Below are 10,307 nucleotides of genomic sequence, written 5' to 3'. Positions count from 1 at the left end.
GTGCAGTACGCCCACCAGCATTGTATCACACAATTCCTACTCGTAGAGATAGCTCTGTCATATATTATGCAACATATCTGTTACAACACTCAATGGCACACGGTCTCTCACACCACATTCTACTGTGCACGTGCACGGTACAGTGTGCACACATACGGACTGTAGCCTACACAGCAGTGGTCCTCAACCTTTTCAGCCTGTGAAGCCCCAAAAAGAATCATATTTGAACTGGGGACCCCACCCCCACCCTGACAAGCACTTGGAATTGTAGGAGTTGAAGCATATTTTGTTTGACTTTGTCGGTTGCAGAGAGAAATATTGTGGAAAAAAGCCGATCTATTGTGAAAATGGCTCATCTACAAGCTACTACTACTAGCTGTAGATCAGCTATTTTCACTATTTTCAATTGTTTCCTATTTCATAATATAATTCGACAATTTAGCCATTGTTGTAAAGAGAAGCGATTATTTGGAACATTTTAGTTTAGCCTATGCGTGTTGAATCTTTAGTGAAGTTAGCCTGTTGCCGAGTCCGTCGGATGCCCGGCTAATCTCCCGAAATCTGAACAACCAGTTTTGATTGCATGGCGATTACCGTAAATCTCCAAATTCCAGATGGGCGTTTAATAGCACAAAATTGATTTGGACCCCAAGCGTTTTAAAGGAACCCGGCATTTAATTTCATTAATTTTTATAGGTATTATAAAGGTCTTAAAAGTCATTATATTGTCATTTTACTGTCATCTGGGGACCCGCTCAAAATGATGTGGACCCACTGGTTGAGAAACACTGGCCACTAGACTGGTGCTCGAAGAAAGGATTCGGTGTAAATGGCCGAAATGGCTTGAATGACTTTTACTGGCATCGAAAACGGTCATGTTGAAAGTCAAGTGCTTTGAGAAACAGTCTTTCCACGAGGTGACGGACATCACTGGTAAAAGCGGTGGTCCTCATAAAAAAGAAAATTAAATTTGAGATGCCTCCTATATCCACGGAGATTGCACTCTTTTGTTTTTTAATGTTTTATCCCACAATTTTGGAACCCATGTTTTCACCCAGTGTCAATTATCTAATGTAATCCTGGGCGCTACACTTCCTCTGTCAACCTGGGGGGGCAGCGGACTGACCTCATGCTTCCTTCTATGCATGAGGAGTCCAAGCTGCTTCTTTTCACCTGACAGGGGAGAGTTTCCCCGGCCAGACGTATCGCGTGGAAGGAGCACGTTATTCCGACCAGTTCCTTTCCCCTCCATCAGGCGCCCCGGCTGGCCAGGGGGAGGTAGTTTAGAGACCAGGATTACGTTTTTGTGAGGGTACCTACCCTAGGGGAAACGGGGAGAACATGCAAACTCCACACAGAAGATTGCACTCTTGTCATTGTGTGTTTAGTGGCCAGATCAGTGTCCCATATACAGTACATCGCTTCTGATCGACTGAGATTCAGTTTATTTTGACCAGACCTTTCAGAAAACACACATTATCCCAGTTTGCATGATTCAACATGTCTTTTTTTTCTTTATCCTTAAGGATGAAACACTTTGAATGACACTTGTCGCCTGTGCACACTAACCCTCAGTGTTAATTAAACTCATTAAATGAGGATTTGACTGTGTAGCTCAGTACAGATCAGAACAAATTAATACAAAATTCATAAAATTCTAGGAAAAAAACAAACCAAAGAAACATTTTACCTGCTGCTACAGCATATTTACAGAAACCTTTTTTTTGCTTCATTAATGATTTTTTTAGAACCTTAAAATCACATTGGCATGGTTGTAATATTACAGCATTATTGCATAAAAACATTATTCCTCCACATTTCTGGAGAAGAAAAATAATTCCTAATTAGGTGACTCTCATTTCACACTTCCTAACCCCTGAAATCAGTACAAGCTAAAAATATTCCTTAACATGTTACCACTTCACAGAGCAAAAAGATGCCCATAGAAAATGATTTAATGGAATGTGGTTGGCTGCTCGCGTGGCGACTGGCTGGTTTTGGAAGGATTTATTTCAGTCTGTGTTTTCCGTTATCTTACGTGACCAAACATGTAGCCCATATGTTTGGGCACAGTGTGGATTTCAAATGCATTTCATCCCCTTTTTTATTCAGCATTTATGCTTCATGACAGTGACAGCGAGTGGAGGGGAAGGCAAGGCAGGAGAAAGAGGGGGGATGACGTGCGACAAAAGAGCCTTGGCTTGGATTTGAACCAGAGCCTGCTGCTGCAGGAAGGATTTGGCCTTATTCGTGTGGTTTGTATGTGCTCTTACCAAGTGAGCTACCGGCGCACCTCAAGACTCCAAATCTTTTATAAACGTTATCAACCCTTTCAGCTCCATGAGCTATGGATGCACAGCAAATTTATTATTGGGTTTTATGCTGCTTGTCTCTCTCATGCTATAGCCTTGGCTGCAAACCTACTCTGCAGCGACTGACAGCCTGGACACTAGTGGGAATTCTCAAAATTACTTAATCCCCACTTCAGAAATAGCTAAAAAAAATAGCTGATCTACAAGCTCACAATTTAGTGCACGGATATGTCCAAAACAGAGACATTTTGGTTGGAAGTGGTGAAACCTACAGGACCTGGAAAACACTCTAGTTCTAAACAACGAGCAAGGTGACATGTAGAATTTCGCAGCTATTTTACATTCTCATAATCCATACCTTAATGTAGACAGGAATACTGCCTCTCAACACAATGAACACTGTAGGCTAGATACGCTGGAACTGACTTTAGCCGAAACCTCCACAACCCCCAAAACCTGAACACGAACTGCTTCCACCTTGGATTCTGTTGATCATGGACTTCCTCCAGAACAAATACAATCGAGAAAGGTCTAAAATAGCCTCTCTGACCCCTGTCACACATCCACTGGCTCCCTCCTGAACAGGGTATGTGAGAAATCTATCCTTTCACTCCTGCTGTACCTTAAGTTATGTATACAGACAACTGCAGAAACCTCCATCTGAATTGCTACGATACTGTCCTCATTCATCTTTCCCTGCTTTCAGACTGCTCGAGATACATGCTCGCCCATAGTGAGCTGGTGGACTGGTGTGACAGCTCTTGTGTGGAGCTAAATGTCACCAAGAGGTGGCTGGATGCTTGTGGATTCCACCAAGCGTGAAGTGGGGAGGACTATAATTCATGGTGAACAAGTGGAGGCTGTACACCAGTGCAAATACTGTCATTGATGACAAAATGCGCTTTGAAACAAACAGAGTGATCGTCAACAAGTATTACCTCAAGAAGCTAAACTCAAGGTTCTTCATTGAATATATATATTTTTTAAATCTCTCTGTATATGTACACAAGACGTAAGAATAACAGTGCATTTTAACAGCAGGCGACAGCCAGACGAATTTTCCGGAAGTGCATTATTTGTCTATGGGACCCGGCGACTACCGCCGATAGCAGGTGAATTAATTCATCTTTTCGCCCGGGCGATTAGGTGATGTGTCGCCCGATGCTCGCCTGCTGTTAAAACACACTGTAAGCTTTGAACCTTGGAAGCCATCTTCCACTGGCCCACCCACCCATTTGCTATCCACTCCTCTCTCACACCTTAAGACTCAAAGCCGGTCACGGCTGTTTGTCATAGTTGTCACTGATGTGGACTGTATTGTCTGTCACGTGGTCACTGATTGTCTATGATGTATTTTCTTTAAATGGCATGTTTATATGTTCTTTTTACTATGACTGTCTAAAATAATTCTCTCAGTGATATCTTTTTTTTCTTCTTCATTGAACTGAACTGAATTGAATTGAAAGAGCAAACGGAGGACTGTTTAGCTTTTGAAAGGCAGATTTTTCTGCCCAGCCTTCGTGGCATGAGTAGGTTTGCACAGTAACATTGCCCGGGGCTCTCAATGAGCACAGAGGAGGAGGAAAGCTTCTCCTCTCTGATCGTCTCAAGGTGGTACGTATACCTCGTAGGCTGACTCACGCTCCGACCCTGCCAAGACATTAAAAATAGATAACACAACAACTGTTTTTTTGGTTTTGTTTTTTTTCTCCTAGAATGTACGGCATGTGCACCTCCTAAGTTCCATAGCGTTATAGTCAGGGGGGAAATTGACATAGTTCAGCTGGTGATACAAGCGAAGCGTGATATTTGGCACAGACAAACTTCATATGATAGTAATTGATAATCAACCTCGGGCCATGCAGAATTATGCCATTTTCAAGATGACCGCCAGTTGCAGCCATTATAATTTTGTTTTATTTGATTTTATTTTTGGCCCGGCCTGAGGTTGACTATCAATTAGGGTGTTATAAAGGTGATCCGTGCCAAAGGTCCTGCTTTTATCAACAACTGTGGATTAACCATGAGCAGATGTACATTTGTCGGCAGCCATATTGGAAAATACGCCACCAAATTGGAACCTCCAGAACATATTCTCATCTATCAAAATGTGGGGGAAATCAAAGATTTCCAACCACAGAAAAGTGTTATAGTCCAAAACGTAGGCCCAGTTGCAGCCATTTGGGGGGGGGGGGGGGGCATCTTGAAAATGTTGGAATTCTGCGTGGCCTGAGGTTGATTATCAATTAGGTTCATATGAAGGTAATCTCTGCTAATTTCATGCTTGTATCACCACCTGAACTATCATGTATTAAAATCAGTAATAATTTCCCCAGTTTATACACCAGATGGCAAAAAAACGAAATCTGGTTCAACGTTGAACTTATTATTCATGTGGAAGCATAGTGCATTAAATCACTAGCAGAAGCTAGCGGTGCCGCTGCTGTCAAAAAATACACGCATTTCAAAGAGGCAACTGGATACGGCAGTGCTATGTTTTCGCATGCATTGAATGTCTCGTCAGACTGCCCTCGAGACCTGCTGCTACGTGTGTGTGTGTGCGTGTGTGCGCCACTGACAATGCAAAACCGGGTCATTATAGATATTTACATATTGCTTTTGACATGTCTTGTCTTCAGTGATGTAAAGCAGTTTTCTTTTTAAATAAAGCAAAAAGGGTGGATCTACAAGCTCACACGGCATCGCAGCGCCACGTGTTGTGAGCTTGTAGGCTATTTTTTATTCAGATTTTCTTTTCTTTTACGTTTGACAATAATGACATGCCCAAAATAGGGATGCCAGCCAGGTTGAAAGAGGTTGAATTTGCACGCTCATTTAATGAATAGAATTTCAATTGAAGAATTGAAATACAAATTAAATAAATGATATGCTGTATATTTATTTATAACCCCCCTCCTTTCTAGTAGCCCCCTGGCGCCCACCCCCACACACTTTGAAAACCTGTGATTTACAGTACTAACAGGAATGTTTTCTGCCACAGACTCTCTCACATGGCACTCCAGTGATCCCCAGTTATTTGAGCAGGGGTTCGAGAAGGCCAACACCGTCTCCAGTTAAACCATGTCTGTGAAATCTCATCCGCAATGGCTCACGATTTCCTGTTCCTCTCATTTGACATCTTGGGGCACGTGGCCTGAGCGTCGTCGGTCTCAGAGCAGCTCTGAAAATAGCTGCTCATAACAGCCATAGATGAGGTGATGTCTAAGCAGGATATTGATTTTCGATTGGTGACTGATCCGAGTGTCCCAGCCACTGGCACGTTGTTGCTGCTACAGTACATATATACGCTGTGTGACGATCATTGTAACGGTTTTCACCGCTTTGGGCAAAACGCTCCGACATCAGTTTAGGTTTGTGGTTCACGCGGGGTATGGCATCGTGGTTCAAACATGCCACGCCATGCCGTGGTATACGGCAAGACCTGCAGCTTCAATGACTGTTGGCTAAGAGAAAACATGTTCAACACTCTCTTGAACTGCAATATATTTTAGATCAAATAGAAAATAAACACGACTCACAATGACAAACACAGCCATACTGTGGATGTGTGCACACATACACACACGCACGCACACGTACACCAAAGTTCCACAGTTCCTCTTTAGTCTCTGATCCACCATTGTTTGTCGCAAGTGCTTGTGTCTTGACGTTGTTTTCCATTAGTCTGTGTCTGCGCGTGTCTCCATCTTCTTTCCAGAGCATCATGTCCTAGTTCCTTTACTGCTGGTGTTGTTTCAAGCTGAAAACAAAGACAACAAAAGAGAGAAGTTGTTAGTTTAGTTTGCCTGCATGTAAGACCAGACACGCCAGGTCGTTTTAACTGCAGGGAGGAGAACTATGTCCAATGGGAGTAAACATTCTGTTCCTGCCGTGCTCAAATCTTGGAAAGGAAGCTTGTTTACTTGACAAATCATCTCCCTGCATGCTGTTTGCAATACTGATGAAGGTAACTTGAAAAATAATGGTGCCAGTAACGTATGCAGGCAAAAATGAATAGCGATCAAGTCTGTGTTTGCAGAGATATAGCTCTCGCATGCTGCACTTCTCTCATCCTGCTGGTTCTTGGCATTGGGAAAATGCTTGCTTTTGTAACGGGGAATGGCGATTCCGTCTGGAGCATTATCCAATAATCCCATATTGCAAGCTTCCCGTAATTACGGCTGTCTGTTGTGCCTGTTGTGCAGCTGTTCCCCAAATTAAAACAAAGGAGGGAGATGGCGACACAAACCCTCTGGTTTAAGGTGCAGTAATTACTCTGGATTTGTCCTTTATCTTGTTCTGCTGATTGTTTGTCGTGATGACTGGTGCTGTGGCTGCATTCTGTACCTTTATCACAGCCAAACAAAATCACACCAGAAAGGCTGCCTCATAGTCACATATAATTAAAGTAAAGAGATAAGCTTGATTGAGACCCACGCAACAGAACCCCCACATAGTTGGGTAAGCTTTTTGTGCGTGTGTGTGTGTTACAAAACATTGTATCTGTACTCCTACTGACCATATTTGCTACTGACCAGTGACCATAATATGGTCAGCATTCAAGGAGTCCAGATAAAAAACTAACGCGCTCACACACACGCGCACACACACACACCGCTGTCTTCCCGAATTGACACTGGTCGGCGCCAGGAGTGGACGACAGCCACCTCTACACACTCTGCCTGTTCGTCACAGTCTGAGTCTAAGTGGTCACCCTCGTCCACTGTGCCCTACTTGGCTCTGTGCCCCCGACCTTCCTATTTCCCAAAGAGTGCGAGAAAAGGACGACACGGGGTGAGAGAGAGGGAGATATACACGGGCATCCAAAGCTGTCAACACCTATCCCCGTAATGGCTGTTAAAACACTGGCCTCTCCACCCTGTCTGCTCTGTCAGGACATATCTATCTAGCACTTTGCATTCACACAGAGGTGTATGAGGCCGAGGCCACATCTCTGACAGACACGGCAGCCCTCTGGGTGCTGGCCTCCGGGAGGGGGCCGCTACCAGGCCAGGGCAAGTGACAAAGTGCAATAGCTGCAAGCAGCAATGATGGGCGCCAAACTGACCGGGAGACATTTTGATCAGCAGTTGCGTAGATGAATGGACAGACAAAGACAAAGGTTAAACAAACCAAAAATAAATCATCAGCATCATCTTGTCATGCCCACACCGTTTGACAAAACATTTGATTACTTAACTTGTGTAGCTTTTATGTTTGTCCTTGTAACATGATGGAACACGGAGTTGACTTGGACATATGCTTTGTTTTAATAGTGACATCGAGTGGAGAGGAGGGAAAGGCATGGGAGAGGGCATGACATGCATGCACCAAAGAGCCTCAGGTTGGAATCCATCCCCGGGCCAGCAGCAGGAAGGACTTCATAAGGTACCTGTACCAGGTGAGCCCCTGCTTCATTTCTAGCTGTATAAGTTCATTGTTGAGGTCTCTTTGTTACATTTGAGGTGGATCTGATATCCAGTGTTGTACCCGAACGCGTTCAAAGAACGATAGTTCACGAACGCGTTCTCATTTGGGCTGAACGTGAACTGAACGTACTGTATTTCTGCCTGATGAACGCCATTGTGAACGCGTTCATTTCTGGCGTGTGTGAACGTCACTTTTTCTCGTTCTACTTCGTTCAAGAGTTGGGGGGGGGGGGGGGGGGTTACAGACGTTTGTATCCTGCCACGACGTTATGCTGCTTTCACACGGGCAGATGCAACAGATGCAAAGCTACACTAGTACACCTAGTCACAAACAGTGACGTCGTTAAGCAGCAGGAGTCTAGGATCCCAGCAGCAGCTGTCCGTTTATCATTAGCACAACCACGAACGTCCAATATACAATGAATTGCTCACCTAATGCTGCCTGCAGGTTTAATTCCAGCGTGTGTAACCTACATTGTCTAAGTGACCGTTTTCATATTGTAAATATGGTCGCTAACGTGGTTTAGGACTAGTACTTTGACAGCTCATCCATCGTAGCTTGTTTACAAGTGAAATGGACATCCTGTGCAGAAACTGCTTCATCAAAATAAGAGCCACTTGTATTGATTAGTCAACACTAGTTTTATTTCCACATCTACTTACAGGACGTTAACATCTCATTTGAGTGCCTGTCTGCATTCTCAAAATCTCTGTCTCTCAGCTGGTGCGCAAATGGCTATAGGCTGTGGCAATAAAAAAAGAAAAAAAATGAACAAAAAAGAACTAAATTTTTTATTGTTTTGGAACCATGAACTTTAGTTCAAAATGTTGAATTATGAACTATGAACTGAACTAGTTCCTTTTTAAATTTCTGAACTGTGAACTAATCTTGTTTAAAAAAAATCTGCCTCATGAGGATGTCACTGGAGGACGGTTTCTAAACTGCCCACAGCCCTCCTATGAGACACAGACTGAGTAGGAAAAAATCGTGTCATTTTATCATGATTATTAGTGAGGACCTATTATATGAAGATAGGTTGAAAAGTGGTGAAGTGGTCCTTTAAGTTGACACCCTAATGAGCACAGGGAATCCGCAAGTGAAGACGAAGTGTATCGTGAATGGAATCTTTTTGTTTGAGGCTGTTTTTTGTTTTAGATTGTTTAAAAGGCGAAGGGTAGGAGTTGAGAATTGATGAAGAGATATAAAGACTGGCCAGCACAGGACAGGACAGGGGAGAGTGGAGCAGATATCTGCTGGCCGCTGGGGATATGGTTTTATCTCTGCTTCTGGCCAGGACAGGGGAGAGTGGAGCAGATATCTGATGGTTTTATCTCTGCTTCTGGTCAGACAAATTAAATACATGCCTTTCCGTTTTGGGAAATCTAGATCAGGGGTGGGCACCTTTTGAAGATGGAGAGGGCCACTATATTTCCACACTCACTCCAGAGGGCAACATTGCATATCACTGTCGTAGCAAAAATAGCCAATCTACAAGCATCTACATGTTAAAATAATAACATGTAATAATATATCGATATTCTGAGCGCCGCATTAAGTGAAGGTGGGGGCCGCCAGTTGCCCATGTATGATCTAGATAACCACTGTAACCACATTAACCCTGCCGTCCCTAGTTTGTGTCACTAGTTTTATTCGTACAAGCTCACAACGTGTGAGAAAGACATGGCAGGTCGTTTTTACTGTAGGGAGGAGAACTAATTGGACATTGGCTTGTAAGAAATATATCGTTAAGTGGTTGAGAAAATGTCCCCCATCTGTTATTTTTTTTAAATGTATAATCAGTTTGGCTTCAAGCCCAAACATAGTACAGACTTATGTATTTATGCTCTGAAAGAAGCAGTGGAGACCTATAGAAGGCAGGGCAGGGGGCACGGTGGCACAGTTGGTAGTGTTGTCGCCTCACAGCTAGAAGGTCCTGGGTTCGATTCCCGCTCGGGGCGCTGTGGGTACCTAGGGTAGGTACCCTCACAAAAACATGCAGTAATCCTGGTCTCTAAACTGCCTCCCCCTGGCCAGCCGGGACGCCTGATGGAGGGGAAAGGAACTGGTTGGAATAACGTGCTCCTTCCACACGCTACGTCCAACCAGGGAAACTCCCCCCTGTCAGGTGTAAAGGAGCAACTTGGACACTCAAGCATGAAGGAAGTATGAGTTAAGTCCGTTGCTCTCCCTAGGTTGGCGGAGGGTGTGTAGAGCCCAGGATCACATCACAGGATGATTGACACAGGGGTGAAAAATGGGTTACAAAATCGTGGGACAAAAAATATAAATGTAAAAAAGAACTTTCCGTATAGTAGCAGTGGGTTCCAACAGCTACTCTGCTATTATGTTCAAATTACGGTATTGACTTTTATATTCATTATAATGCTAAGAAGAGCATGGTACTTATATGTAGAACTAAAGAATATCTGGAACTGATGTGTCCAAAATTACAAAATATCTTGGGCATATCATAACAGATACCTTAGAGCAGGGGTCCTCAACTAGAAATGATGAAGGTCCACAAATATCTTTTTGAATAAGACCGAGGTCCGGTCCCATGCGCGG

At 43.7% G+C, this 10,307-nt stretch overlaps 1 protein-coding gene across 1 annotated transcript in view; it reads right to left on the bottom strand.

Annotated features, from left to right (window-relative positions):
- Positions 1-5,252: 5,252 nt before the first annotated feature.
- The window catches only part of LOC310865572 (zinc finger matrin-type protein 4), a 97,463-nt gene continuing 92,408 nt past the window's right edge, over positions 5,253-10,307 (bottom strand). Inside the window, exon 7 of the mRNA XM_083774741.1 lies at positions 5,253-6,072. Within this exon, the coding sequence (XP_083630867.1) occupies positions 6,051-6,072 (22 nt within the window). The 3' untranslated portion in view covers positions 5,253-6,050. The remainder of the gene's footprint in view (positions 6,073-10,307) is intronic.

The sequence above is a fragment of the Protomyctophum parallelum genome, assembly GCF_964188405.1.
Source record: "Protomyctophum parallelum genome assembly, chromosome: 10".
Taxonomy (NCBI): Eukaryota; Metazoa; Chordata; class Actinopteri; order Myctophiformes; family Myctophidae; genus Protomyctophum; species Protomyctophum parallelum.
Note: the sequence above shows the minus strand (reverse complement) of the source record. Positions and strands in the feature narration are given on the sequence as shown.